Source organism: Netta rufina (assembly GCF_964035555.1).
Source record: "Netta rufina genome assembly, chromosome: 1".
Classification (NCBI taxonomy): domain Eukaryota; kingdom Metazoa; phylum Chordata; class Aves; order Anseriformes; family Anatidae; genus Netta; species Netta rufina.
In genome coordinates, this window is record NC_140123.1 from 191,290,157 (window position 1) to 191,305,379 (window position 15,223).

General features: G+C 38.6%; 1 protein-coding gene across 8 annotated transcripts in view; it reads right to left on the reverse strand.

Annotated features, from left to right (window-relative positions):
- The window catches only part of KIF21A (kinesin family member 21A), an 89,227-nt gene that overhangs the window by 18,207 nt on the left and 55,797 nt on the right, over positions 1–15,223 (reverse strand). For 5 of the 8 annotated variants that reach the window (XM_084297613.1, XM_084297618.1, XM_084297611.1 and 2 more), the window contains 10 exons: positions 15,011–15,079; positions 14,694–14,905; positions 13,882–14,035; positions 13,229–13,429; positions 11,827–11,928; positions 9,971–10,136; positions 9,435–9,455; positions 5,373–5,433; positions 5,114–5,168; positions 3,525–3,742 (listed from right to left, as the gene is read on the reverse strand). In XM_084297613.1, coding sequence (XP_084153739.1) covers positions 3,525–3,742; positions 5,114–5,168; positions 5,373–5,433; positions 9,435–9,455; positions 9,971–10,136; positions 11,827–11,928; positions 13,229–13,429; positions 13,882–14,035; positions 14,694–14,905; positions 15,011–15,079 — 1,259 coding nt within the window. The remainder of the gene's footprint in view (positions 1–3,524; positions 3,743–5,113; positions 5,169–5,372; positions 5,434–9,434; positions 9,456–9,970; positions 10,137–11,826; positions 11,929–13,228; positions 13,430–13,881; positions 14,036–14,693; positions 14,906–15,010; positions 15,080–15,223) is intronic. The other 3 variants (XM_084297615.1, XM_084297612.1, XM_084297616.1) reach the window with 2 other exon arrangements.

The window sequence follows — 15,223 nt, forward strand, 5'->3', positions numbered from 1 at the left end:
CAGTGTGCGTGGCAGCTCAGAAAGCCAACTGTATCCTGGGCTGCATGAAAAGAAGCAGGTTGACAGAGGTGATTCCCTTCCTCTTCTCAGCTCTCATGACAGCCCACCTGGAGCACTGTTCTGGGGCCCCAGCACAAGAGAGACATGGACCTGTTAGAACAGGTCTGAGGGAGGGCCACAAAGATGACCAGAGAGCTGGAGCACCTCTGCTATGAAGACAGGCTGAGGGATTTGGGATTTGTTCAGTCTTGAGAAGAGAAGGCTCCAGGGAGACCTTACAGCGGCCTTCCAGTGCCTAAAGGGGGCCTGCAGGAATGCTGGGGAGGGACACGTTGTCAGGGGCTGCAGTGACAGGGTGAGGAGCAGTGTATTTTTAACTAAAAGAGGGTAGGTTCAAATTAAGATATAAGGAAGAAATTCTTCACAATGAGGGTGGTGAGGCCCTGGCACAGGCTGCCCAGAGAAGCTGTGGCTGCCCCATCCCTGGAGGTGTCCAAGGCCAGGCTGGATGGGGCTTTGGGCAAGCTGGTGTGGTGGGAGGTGTTCCTGCCCATGGCAGGGGTTTGGAACTGGGTGGGCTTTAAGGTCCCTTCCAACCCAAAGCATTCTGTGACTCTACGAAAATGGAGAGCACAACCAAGAACAGCTACTTGACCAAACTGTCCCAAGTGATCACAAGCTCCCATACAAAGGTGAAGGTCCTCCCTGTAGGGCCTAGTGCCAGGAGTTGTGTGCAGACCTTATAGTCCCCCTAACTGAAAATAAACAAGGTCTTCAAAGACAGGAGGAGCAGAAGCAATAACTTCAATAGTTCTGCACAAAAGTGTAATGGTTAAAAAGAGCACAAACAGGAGGGGATGGTGGGTTCAACTCACTCCTCAACACCAGAGCACCTCTTTCCCTGCAGGGCCACGTACCTCTAGGCATATTTTGTGAAGAACATATAAAAGCAGGAGGAACATGACACACACTCTCCGTCTTTTTATGCTGTAGAAGTATGTATTTAGGAATGCAGAAGTCCTGCAGTCATAAGGCAAGTCCTATGATCAGCCAAATAGCTAGATTTTTCAACAAGGATAACAAACTTGAGCTTTAGTTTCCCCTGCCTTGATTGCCTACATGCCTACTGTGCAGCTAGTATGTTAAATAAGCCACACCAGAACCCAGAACCCAAGCTCCTCTGACTCGCATCAGTGGCCTCCACAGCCAGACATGGAGCCAGCTCCTTCTTGCTTACTCTCTACCTGCGCCTTGAGTGATCCATCTCTGGCTCCACAGTGATGGAGCTCAGAAGAGGGTGTAAAAAGCATGATTGTATAATGAATCCTGTTTGAAACCCTGGAAATTCAGGTAGTATAAAAATGTAGTCTTCCAGGAATGAACACAGATTAAAAAAAAAAAAAAAAAAAAAAAAAAACACACCACAGGTGCATCCTATTGATAACCTGAATGTAAAAGATGTAAAAGCACAAGATAGACACCTAACTACAGGTTTCAAGTATCCCTTTATATTTCCCAGGATATCACAGACACCTGAACAGAAAAATGGAAAATATAACACAAGACCTACAGGAGACCATCATGCTGTGATGGAGCTGAGGTAGGAGTCTCAAAGGACAACAGCACTGGCTGTCCCTATAAGCAGAATTCTAACCAAAAGTGGCTGTTGGACTCAGTGTTGTCTGTGTGCATTTTGGTTACTCTCTGAATCACCACAGAACTGAGAAAACCAAGGGGGTTCCACAGCAGTTTGTGCATATGCAGACACCTAACTTTGCACTTAAGTATAAAATTATCTGTTACTTCCAGAGAATGCATGTTTTGGATCACTGTTACCAATTCTACATCCCTGAATGCCACATAAGAGGCACAAGGGAGATAATGTTTATTGCAGGTAAGATGACACTTTGCCTCAGAAGAATGTAGCTTATTACAACAGATAACAAGCACTACAGGCCCAAATAAGAAGGCCAGATGTCTTACAAAGACAACCTTTTGTCAACAACAACCAGTGACCAGCAAAAACAGCAATACTGTTGAAAGTAGACTGAGCTCTGGTTATGAAAAAAGCCTTTATGTTACAGCGAGCACATCACTACAGACTGATTGTGGCCATTTTTGATCATTTATCTGCCAAAACATGAACAATAGCAAACCAAAATAAGTGAGGCCTGCTACTGACTGAATCGATTTACTGCAGCACGCTGTCTAATGCTCACAGAATACAGTGTTTAGAAGAGATCCGTTTTGCCTTGTGCAAGCTTCGCTTACACAAATGGATGCATTCTAGCAGATGGAGTGAGGCAAAAGGTGGTATTACCTGAGTCTTGGATGCCAGGCCATAACACTTGACGTTTTAAATCTTGAAGCTTCAAGAGTCCCTAGTGATCTCACACTAACTGCTGAAATAAGTGGGTTTCTTCACCTGTCTTAACCCCCCAAGAGCATTATTTTCAAGCAGACTCAACTTGTAAAATGCACTGAAGCCATCAGCATGGGTTAATAATTGCTGTCAGCAGTGTTTTACTGTTCATGTTTGCCACCTCAAGCACATGCTAGAAATATACAGTAGAAATAATACAAATTGCAAGTGTACATTAGATGGAGATTGCTGTAAAAACATTATGCAAATAGGACAGATGGATAGTGAAAGATGCCTAATTCCAGCATCTGTAACATGAAGATGGGTATGGGACAGTTTTTCCATATCGTTGAATATGGCAAGTGCATACAGTTTACGCATGAGTTTGCAGAATATAGAAGCTAGTACCTTAAAAAAAAAAAAAGGGGGGGGGGGGAGGCAAGAAAATGGTCTCTAGCAGTGAACGGCTGATAACCAGCAGTGATATTGGTAGTTTTAAAACAAACAACAAGAAAAATGAAAAAAAGCACACACTAGAGTGCACAAGACCTCCTGGCCCCAGAGTAAAACGACAAATATAACATTTTTAGTTTAGGATTTTAACATGTTTGTTTCAACTTTACACTTGGATGCTCCATTAATGTATAGACTTCTTCAGTTTAAGCATGGTCCACACAAAATGTCTCACAAGAAGATTTTACCTGACAGTTAGGACCACACACAGATACTATTACCACATTATTTAAAGTTTTTATTGTTGCTGCTTTGTGGTGGGATTTTTTGTTTGTTTGTTTTGTTTTTTAAACTCTGCTGATTTAAGCAGATTTCCTGCTATCTCCCTAGAAAGTGAATTTCCTATGGTATGAGTAAAACAAAATATCCAAGGTACTGGGTCCATTTTTCCCACTATTTAGAAACAAGGCTACAGTAATTTCACTATGACAGAACAACTTAATAGAAGCTTGGAAACAAATTACATATAACAGTGCATTTCTACCTTCTAGAGTGGTGATGGCAGAAAAAGAAGGAAGGGCTTTGTCAGTATTTAGTAAGCTTGAGTATATCAACCTCCCTTGTAAAGTTAAAATAACAGATTACAAGAAATTGGCAACATGCACTTCTAAGAAGCAAAGAATAATTAGTACAGCATGGCCAAACTTACATGCTGCCTATCTTAGAAGGTAAGCCAGATGGTGGGGGAATAAACTCTCTGTCCCTAGCAGCAGTATCATTTGTGTCAGCAGTCACCCCACTTTCTTGGGTTTCTGCAGCAGGTGCAAGAGGGCCAGGCAAAGTGGAGCCTGCAGCACTAGTGTCAGAGACTAAATCGCTGCTATCTGCGTACAGCAATTCCATCTGGGTAGTGGTCCTCCGGCGGGCCTGCAGACAAACAGAAAGCAAGTTGCAACTTAAACATTTCCTAGGATGTGTCAAGAGCGCTTACGTTTAAGATTATAATTAGCTGGTAATCAGCATCCCCCTCAAATCACTTGGCAACTACCTTTGGAAACTAAATCAAGGAGCTCACCTGTACCCTTCCAAATGATTTCAGAGGAGGCAAGTCAAGTTCAACAGCATGAAACATTGATTTGACAACTGTTTGAAAGGATATCCTTGGAAACCAGTTACAAGTGCCTATCAATACTACAAGAGTGCAACATTATTCTCCTAAGGTTTAACTAAATGAAATGTTATAAAGCAGCAGAAAAAAAGCAAAATATGAATTTAAATAACTACAATAATATTGGAGTAACTTCTTACACTGATGCTTCTTATGATGTAAAAACATCTGCTACTTAGTTTATATCAATTCAGAAGTAATTCAAGCCAAGATGAATTAATATTCACTCAGCATTTCAACAGTTGGAAAACAGCAGAGAACTTCAGAAAGGTGCCAAGCTTTATGCAACGTGGTCATTCTTGGAATTGACCATACGCTCTATGTGTTTAACCTGCTGCTGTGAAATTTAGACCAATTCCTCTTGGAAAGAAAGGCCACTAGGGAAGACAAAGGTCCAGCCTAAACATAGCCCTTACAAAAATTACGTTTACTTCATACCAACATTTTCAGATTAAAGTAACAGTTTACCTACCCAAAGAGCTGTGAAGCCAAGAGACACTATCAGTAATGAAACACCAACCTAGATATGTTCCTCTAAAGTCAACTGCAGTTCAAAGCATGGAGGATAGACTTGTACTTACTTTACAAATTTGCTTTATGCTCCTGTGACCACAGAAGCAAATCACAAACAGTACACGTTTCCAGTTCCCACTCCTGTTAATATTAAACTGCAGCCAAACTAGATATATACCTCCAATGCCAGCTTTAATTAAGAACCTGAAGGACAAACTTCTATTTGCTTATAAACATCCTTTACGCTCCTATGACCATAGAAGCAAATAATAATGAAAAAAATAGTTAAAAAAAAAAAGAAATCATGTTTCCAATTCCCCCTGGCATTAAACTGCAGCCTCAGTAATACTAAACTACAAATCTACTCCAGTTTGGAGTGCTAGTAATCTTCCTAAACTGTAAAAATTCAGACACGAGACATTGAAAGACAATACACTTTTATCATTGCTTCTCAGAGGGGAATATTAAGCAAAAGCACATCACATATGAATCACATGAACAGTGCTTCAGCTCACCTTCTGTATGTCTTCACTCATTAATGTCTCTCGAGCAATGCAATAGCATCCCCCAGAAACTGCCATTAAAGTATAAATTATTATTATTATTGTACTGCCTACCTTGCTTTTGGGTTTGACTTCACCACAAAGCTTCAAAAGATCTGAAGACAATGAACTAAAAGAGAAATTACAGCACAGTTAGCAAGAAAACAGCTGTATCTTTGCAGAATGTGCATTTTTTATTTCATCCTTCTTCCTAGGGAATTGGTAGGCAATGTGGAAGGAAACCACATCACAGGTATCTTCTAATGGGTACATAATGTGTTGCAAAAAGAGGAAGTGACAGCTTCCTTTCTAGAACCAGATCCAGTTTGCTCACCTTCCTTCCGTCCCGGGACTATGCAATGGGGCATCCTCATCAGTACTATCTTCCAAATTTTCTAGAAAATTACCAAAAGAATAATGTTAGCCTGTTCATCCACATCAGGACATCCAGGCTTTATTACTGTACACAACATTTCAGATAATGTTGAATGTAGATGAACGGCATATATGAAAGGTAGTCAAGAGATTTTCTAAATCCCTATTTGCCAGTCATTTCCCATTGAATCCTCCTGTTTTTTCTTTTCCCTAATTTATTTTCATTTTTGATTTTTTCATTCATAAAGTTTCCTAAGGTCTTTCACACAGCTTAAGGAAATCATACATCTTGGCATACAGTGCCAGATGTGGTCCTCTATTGTAGTAGAGCAACATGGTTGACAGAGAAATAGAAATTGTAGGAGATCTGGAAGAAAGAAAGAAGAAAAGCAAAGCAGATTAACTGCAAGACATCGAAAAAAAGATGCTAGTCAATGGACAGCAAGGATGCTTGTTCCACTTCCTTTTTGTGATCATCCTGCTCCAAGACAGAATCAAATCTGTTAAAATAAAATAAAATAAAATAAAATAAAATAAAATAAAATAAAATAAAATAAAATAAAATAAAATAAAATAAAATAAAATAAAATAAAATAAAATAAAATGCATTTTAATCTAGCTAGTGAGCTGAGGCTCAGCTCCAGTTTATGCAGAATGGCAGCATCAGCCTGACAAGAAGCAAGCACTTTGTTAGTATGTAAGCATATCGGTTTCAAAACAGGATGATGCCACCATTTAATACTATGGGCCTGCTTCTAAAGATACTAATTGCACTGAAGGTAACTGTGAAAAGAAGCTGTTCAGTAGAAATGCTCCTGAGGTAAAATGCATATTAATGCCTGTGCACAAAAGACAAAACCAGCATGCATGGCACACACTGTTACGCTATCAAACATCAGATTAGCATGTCTGCATGCAAAACATCAGGCTAAAACAACCAGTCCAGGGCATGTGTACAATCAATTCCAAACTGCCAGGAGAAAAAATCCTTTACTTGCATGCTATTCTAGTGATAATTCAAAGTATAGCTTAAGGATATGGGTATTAAATTCCTGCAAGTCTCTTATTTTTGAACACACACGTGAAATTGTAAGGATTAAATAACGTTCTGATGACATTCCACTAAATCTCTTCTTTATTATTAGAGATGCTCTAAGGGTATTTACTTATCTCTGCCAGAAAGCAGATACCATTTGTAACACACAGCATTAATACATTTGGTACCCACATCAAAATAGGTTTGTCCATGCATATATTTTAAATGCAAGTTCATGCTTTGGAGAAAGGCAGGAAAAATATATAATCTCCAGTTGAATTCTCAGAAGAAAGAATGAGAGGGAAAATGCTGCCTTCTTGTGTACACTAAATCTAAAAATGTTTCCTGAAAAAGCTTAAAACATACATCAATCTAATACCAGCTCCAACAATGCACTTCAGAGGTATTCAGGGTTACACTGTTAAAACTCATAGAACAGTTGTTTTTTGTTGTTGTTTTTCCATCCTGGGTTTGAGCCCACACTGAATCTTTCATATATATGTTATTACTGGGTGTCTTCTGCAGATAAGATCTGGAGCACTGTTCCCCCCAGCAAGGAACCAAAGCAACAACAGTAAAATAAATGCATTTTATTTCATTATTGTGATGATGTTACCTCATGCACTTCTCATAAAGGGCTTGTGATCAACTTTGGTGTTACTTGTAAAAGTAGAAAGCATGGGATTGCCACAGAAAATGGGATTTTACTTGTGGGCTCGCACTCACATGACCTGATGCGTTGTAGTAATGGTTTTCTTGGGTTTATCTGCAATTCATCACAGGAAGACTGTGGGAAGCCCCCAGGTAAAAACCAGTGCACAAAAACAAGAAGAAATGCAAAGAGACAGAAGAGTAAGATTCTCCAGGAAGGCCTGAGCAAGAGGAGATGAAAGGAACAATAAGGTTAGCAAAAGGAAGTACTGCTTGTGAGGAGCAGGAGACAGAACTGCTGATAATCGGTAAGACCAGTGCAGAGCTTTGCTGATGGCTTCACGATGAGGTCTTCGTCCTCATGTAGAGACAACTGAACAGTGCCAGTACAATTTGTACTGAAATGTGCCACACCAGCACTTTTAATCCAGTGGAGACGACTTTTAACCTGCTCTTTCAAGATCTGCACACACACGGCTGTGAGCCCCAACCAGGAATGTCCGGCTGTCACAGGTGGGAAGGAAAAGCAGCTCCCACTGCTTCAGGAAGGAGTCACTCCAGCAACGTTTCGCTTTGTGGCCATGCTAACTCTTCACAAGCACGAAGAGTTCATCTGCACCCAAGGTAGGTGTGCATAAAAAGCTCGTTCTGTAGGTAAAAATCTGAGCCTGTGATGCAGTTCACTGCAGATCGAAACTTTTTCTTCAGGCTCCATTTGAACGCAGGTACGCAACTACACTTGGGAACACCCCAACTTCTTCAAGCCAACTGTGTTCAAGCGGCTAAGAACTTACAGATTGCAGAGCTGAAAGAAGGCATCAAGGGAGCGTTTCACAAGCAGCTGATGATCAGCACCATGATCAGCACCCTGAAGGTGCAACTACTCTGTTAGGGATGAGGCTGAGAGGTCTTCCCCCTGAGCTGTTGAAATTGGTCTCTGCCACCCACACTTCCACCCTTGGGAATCGTGTCTGACTACCAGGGAGCCCCTGCACAAGAGTCCCAGTCACCAGCCTCAAAGCCTCACTTCAACAGCTTCTGAACTGTGTGCAGCCCAAAAGGTTTAACCACTAGTGATCTACAAAACACAGACCATCAACAGTGTGGATTTCTGTGTGGACTGAGGTTAGTATGGTGTATTCAGTTTAAGGTACATCCAGTGAAGTTTCCTTCCTAAAAAGTGTTAACACAGTCCTGAGTGGCTTAAGTGTTTTAAAAGCCTCAGTTCATGCTTGCAAAGTGTTAAAAAGCTTCTTTAATGGTATATACTCTACAAAAATTTTCACAGTAGAGCTACCGTTTCAATGCATTTAACAAGTCTTTTCAAAAGAATGCTCCAGATGCTGTTAACAAGTGAAAGCCTGTCCAGAGCTAAAAGAAAATGCAGTGCTAACATCCTAGCTGGAGAAGCACTGCTCTCACAACAACAGGGGTGAACGCACACACACAAACACACACAAGAAAGGGGCTATTCTAGACAAACTACAATACTAATAACCACTGATGTTTCTGAGGAAATACTAGCCAAATGCAGCAACATGCCCTAACACAGATCATCAGCAGGTGTCATCTGTCGAGACACTGGCAAAGCTGTAATTGTTCTCACTGGCTTATACCTATGATGATCTATACACTTTAAGACAGTCCTGTACATATGAAATGTTTCAGATGCCTATGCAGACTAGCACAGGACACCTTAATGGGATTAGAAGTAACACTGGATGATACAAAACAAGCTGACATCAGGAATATTTCTTTCAGGTTTCAAACATAGCCAAATTCACGACTGGAAGTATAGGAGCTGAGAGAGTGAGTGTTGTTTTCTTCGGAATAATTTAGAAGCAACAACAAAAAAAGATTTATCTCCTCAAAGTTAGTGAAGTCAATAACTAAACCCAATCGAAAAAAAAAAGTGAGAAAAAAGCTCCATTCTGTAAAATATTTACATTACAAAATAAACTAGGTTAAAAATGAACTGCATTAAGAACTTTTTTTTTTTTTTTCAGAAAAAAGGTAGAATTTATCACAGCTATAGTGGTAATATAGCATAACATAGCCTTATGTAGTCTGAATATTAAAGGTTGACAGACAGTAAGTCATAAAATTGAAATACAGCTCTGCTTTCTGCGTTCACTTATGTACCAAACCTAACGTGAAGCTATGGGGGTTTCAGAAAGGAGGAATGCTCTGTAAGCTCATGGTAACGAGTACATTTACAGAGTAGTTCATGCAAACTTCACACACTCACAAATTCTAAGACGCACCAGTTAGTGAACATGAATGAATTAGTAACTCATGCAGCTGTACAGTACACAGAAAGCTAAACATACTTACCCAGCGGTATGCTATCTAGGTCTGTGTAATAACAGCAACAAGGAAACAAAAGCAACACTCCAATCAAAACATATCCATTTATAAATAGAAATAAAACATAAGTACCCAAATGTACTCTATATTTTTTCTTAATATCATCTCACGAGAAGTAGAATAGATGCCGTAACAGACATACAATGCCACTTTCAAAATCACTAACGTACGATGATTGAACAGGATTATATGTTTAGAATTTCACATTCAAATGTTAAAAAGACATCAAATTGTAAATGCAATCTTTTATAAAAATAACAGACAGATTATTTGAATTTTAAAGATCTCGATAATAAAAAGCTTATTTCCTACATTTCACTGCTGAGTGGATATACTTAAAAATGACATACATGCACATCAATTGTGAAATAGAGTTTAAATTTAATATGTTAAAATACAGCATCTATTCAGAAAAGAAACAGCCTAGAATGCCCAGTACAGCATGCATGAAAGGCAAACATGACATGCAGCTGACAGCTCAGAATATAAGATGACAAAATTACCTTGCAAAGCATGACCCAGCAAAGCATCAAGTTCAGGATTTAACTCAGCTTTCTCTTTCAGCATATGAAACAGCAGTTGGTTTTGAGTAGCACTAGTGATTTCGGTCTGCTTAAGGCGCCCCTCAAGAACTTTAATCTGAGCTTCTTTCTGAGCTGCTTGGAGACCCTACGAAAGAAAACAAACAAAAACAATGACGTTTTGTCACAACACCTTTGTTTAGAAAAGAAGAATTGCCCCAAATTTTTAAAAACTATGAATACAAAAAACACGTAACCTTTCTTTCACACCCTAAAGTTCAGATGTTAACTAAAAGATTAAGAGTCAACTTGTGATCCTCAGACTCTTCCTTGTAAATATGCATCCAGAGGTTAACTTGGATATGAATCCCAAGTATAATTCGTAGATTTCTCATGCTTATTCAAGACCAAAAAGCACATGAAAATTAACACCTTAATTTTTTCACACATCACTACAGTACCCTTTTATTATTATTATTTTTTTTAATCTATTACCTATGATACTCTGTAATAAAGCAAAATCAGAACAGTAATCTTTCCTACAGAATTACTCGTTGCACATGCAGCTTTTGCCAGAAGATCTCTCAGTCTAACTTAAGAGAGAATCCATTTTAAAGAAAATTCCCTAGACCCCTGGTTTAGTGGGGCTTTTTTAGCTGAAGAAAGTGTAGCCAGGGAAATTTAGAGGAAAGACTTTCCAAATAGAAGAGAATTTGAAAGGTGAAGGTACAAAGCATCTTCTGAAGTGCTTGCAGGATAGAAGATGACCAAGCGCTACCAATTAAGAAAGTATAGTACTATGGACAAAGATTTGATTCTTATTTTATCCGAACTAAAACAATAGGCATGTTTCAATAGACACATTTTGCATGTGGAAACAAAACAGAAAGCGTGCATGATCAATTTTGCAAGAAAGTCCTTCACATAATGCAACGTTTTACTGTTAATTGAAAGGAGAAATTGTTAACAGAGAAAGTCAGAGACTCCTCTCTCATATATCCTGTTGCAAGGAATCAGGTATGCATTCAACCCAACTAAGGGCTGACAAAACAAATTTTGCAAAAGCCAATGTGGTTATGGGAATTTTCTTCCCAGGTTTCTTCTTGTTTTGTTCTCAAACTTTTTAGACTACCTTAGTCACCATAGTAGTGAATCAAGAAGGCAGAATTAGCCACTGGGACTGGCTCAAAGTTCATTTCAATAGTCCCGAAATCTTTCACTCAATTCCGTGTCATTGAGCATGGCCTCCAAACACAAAGAAAAGAAGCCGCTAGAGCATGTGATACATGTGTGCACATGGTTATAAACTGCCAATTACTCATTTTGAAAGTATTATTTCCCAAAGCTTTAAGAAAAGCCCATCTTGCTCTACTCAAAAGCAGAAGTCTCACCAAAGTGTGCCATGCAACGTTATATTATCCTACCTTAAAACAATTGTTTTAAAAAAGGCTCACATTCTTAAGAAAGTCGCTGAGCTGAGCCAGTCTTTAAAGAGAACGTCCTGAGCATTTATTAGGAGCTTGTTGGAAAACATGGAAATACATTATTTATTTGATGCTAATTACCTCATGTAGTTCTTTTAACAGCACTATATTTTTGTAGAATGAAGTGGCCTCTTCTGGGGATTAACAAAACACCAAACGGGTTGAAGCTGACAATGGATCTCAAGGGCCTCCACACTGAGAACCAGCATGACTCAGTAGTGCTGACCTGCTTTGTTAGGTCTGGCTTACTTTCCACAGGTGTAAATTTAAGTTAGCCAGCCTTTCTGTCAGCACAGCTCTGCTCCTGATACATGGCACAGTTCTGACACACACACATTTCGCTTGCTACATTACCTTATTGATACCCATCGTGAGGAAGTGATCAAGCAAATATCGAGCTTCTGTCAAAGTGCAAGCATTAATCACTGCTGTTACATCCAAGGTCTCTCCCTCTTCCTACACGTGCACCAATAAAAGAGTCAGGTGGTAAGGAAAAAAATGCATTTTTGTAATTACTTAATAATTTCTTACTCATAGAAAATAGAAACAGTGCGGATGCTCCAGTATTGCCCAATTATTCCCTTGGCTACCTCTAAACTATGCCTGACAGTCTTTTTTTTCCAAACTATCCACCAAAATATTCCATTGTACAGACTCTGCAGCCTTCCAATTCTTTCATTTATTTCCTGTTAGAAAACTCTTACTAATCTGTAACTCATACACTTCCTTTCTAAGCTATTCACAGTGGATACAGAAAGAAATTTATTTCTTTAGTCTCTGCTCCCTTTGTGTATTTGAAGACTTCTCCCCCTAGTCTTCTCATTATTTTTCTTCTGATTATTCTCAGTCAGTATTAAGCACTCGGGTACCCTTAGGAATTAAGAAGTCTTTTGTGTTCACTATTTTATTGTCAGTATAAAGTCCTGTAACCTTGCACTACACTGTCCAAAATTCAAGAAATCCTGATGCAAATAAAACAGTAAGAGCTACTGGTAACACAACATGCTTTAATGCACAAATTAGGCCAAGGTGACAGAGGGAGAACTCAAAGACTGCTATGTAAAAACAGTGGTTAAGTCTTACAGTTCAGACTTCATATTACCACGCACTGAGGGATCTAAGAGACTGTATCTGGTGGCTTCCTCCTGCTAGATCATGTATGTTACGATGCACATTACAAATTTTCACATTTCACTGCTTTACATCAATCATAATAGTAACTTAATAAGGGAGGATGTCTGTCTGAGGTCAGTCCTAAACAAGCAACTTCAACTGAAAAGCCTCCTTAGTTACAGAAAGCCATTGTTCCATAATTGGAAATTTACTAAAGGGCAATAGGTAATAAAAGTAATTGACATAAATGCTAACATACAAAACTACTTATGTATATTTAAACCATATGAAAACAACACAAGGGACTAGAAGTATATCTACTGCTGCAGGAAGAGGATAAAAGCTGGTAACTTTTGGTCCCAAGAATTACATTAATATGATACCAGCAGAATAGAAGGCATCAATTTCAATGTTTAAACACTTTGTGTATTAACTTGCATTATGGTATCAACACTAAAACTCAGACCTGAAGGTCCAGTTGCATTTACATCCTTCATTTCAGGCTTCACTTAATTTTTCACCAACTTCCAGTTCCTTTATACAACCAAAACAAATTTTGTTTCTAAACAGAAACAGATTCAAGGCTAACACAGTTGTTTTTTGTTTTCAGTCTTTCCATTATTTCAATTAATATTTGACCTACCTTTGCTTCTTCCATTTGCATGATGTTTGCTTGGCAGTCAGAAATGCTGTCATTAATGTAGTCTATATTTGCAGTTAGTGATTCCATCTCTTCGTTTATATTTTGGACATTTCTATCTGCTTCACTGCCACCCCCATCCTTGATGAGCTTCTCCCTTTTCTTTGAAAGTTTTTCTCTTCTTTTTGTAAGCTCTTCACGTTGCTATTTTCCCCAAAGATATAATATGACATAAAAATTAGTAAACACTTAGAGCACTTAAGTGCCCTTATTCTGTTTTCTTTTCCTTCTTAAAATTTAACTAGCACGTCATTATTTTTATTATATTTTATTATATAATTTAATAAAATATAATATAATATAATAAAATTATATTTTATTATTATATTTTATTATTTCTATGTGAACAAAGAAATTTTACAGGTAAATATTTTAATATATTTACACATGATCCCATTAATGTGTTTTTCTTTACTAAGCACAGAAAGCCCATCTCCAAATGCTTACTAGAGTTAAAAGCTTCTTCATTGCCTGCAAGGGATTCCAAGTCACTTTGCCTATGCCACCATCCCAGCAATATATTTACAACAAATGTAAATAAACTACTCTTTATTTAATATGACCACATAGCCAATAGTCCATAGTAGGTCACCCACCGTAAGTAACCTGTTCATATCTGCCTCCATATTGGAAATGGTCATCCTCTGCATGATGATATCAGTCACTCTGCGTTCAAGTAACTGCCACTTCATCCTGGCTGCCTTTGAGGAATAAACTCGGGTTGTCACTGCTTTCCGCTGATATTTCTTTCTGTTATAAATTCAAGAGAAACATACAGCTAAGTCTAAAGTAGTCCAGGCTTGAAGAGGGAAACTATCAGGCCAGAATATTTTTCTGGAACAACTTAAATTTCTTGCAGAATTTCCTGCAGTTTGTCAAAATGCACCAGAAACCTATGTGCACCCTGCACTGAACTCTACTACACTTAAATTTATAGCATTTGTTAAAAAAAATGTATCAGCACTGCGGCATCTTGAAATTCAGTGCCACCAAAGAATCATTCCCTGTTTAACAAGAAAATGTGCTTCAAGCTGCAGTGGAAGCCCATCAGTAAAGCTAATGTATTACACTGGGTTTTACAACAAGATTATTGTTGAAAATAAGAACATTACGGGCCTTGGACCCATAAGGACATTTCTTTGAAACAGATTAACTGGATTTTGAAAATTTTGTGCATCTTAATACACTTTATCCTTTAATGTCATTTTAAATTATTCCACGCTTACTTAAGCCCACAAAATGAAAATTATATTTGGTAATGGTAAAATGACTGTTTTATGAGCATTACATGACAGCAGTCTGAAAAATACCAATGACTGCAATATGTACCATTAGCATGAATATCTGCTATAAAGCTCATGCAATTTCCAGTTCTCTTAAGAAAGTACTAAAGAGTTTTAATCCTTACCCTGTTCCATTTGTTGCAGTTACAGACAACGCTTGAACCCTTGCAACAGGGATTCTCATCTTCTGCTGTGCTGCTGTTCTGGAGCCATCGTGCTCAACTGATGAGCTAGAACTTGGTTCCTGAATCGGATGCTCAGGCAGACTCAGCTTTCGACTTACTTTTCCTGCTGCTTTATCAGACAGAGGCCTTACTTGCCGACGAAGGGCTGTGACCTGAAACAGAGCGAAAAGACACAATTACCCTGAAACTCCATTCTAAGTTGCAGCAACACAGTGTTATTCTGCTTTCAATGATGTGTTATTGTTTTACCACAGTACCTCTTCAGTTTTGCGACGTAAGATTACTTCTTGATTTCTCTTCTGAGCTTCCAGAAGCTTGAGCTGGTGCTGTGGAAAAAACAAAAGCAACAGATGATATTCCTTCCATTCTCTGCCACAATGAATCACTGTATTAAAGAAAAGAAAAGAAAAAAACAACAACTTTATACACTAATGTAAGTTTGCATAAATATTGTGACATGAAGGGTCCAG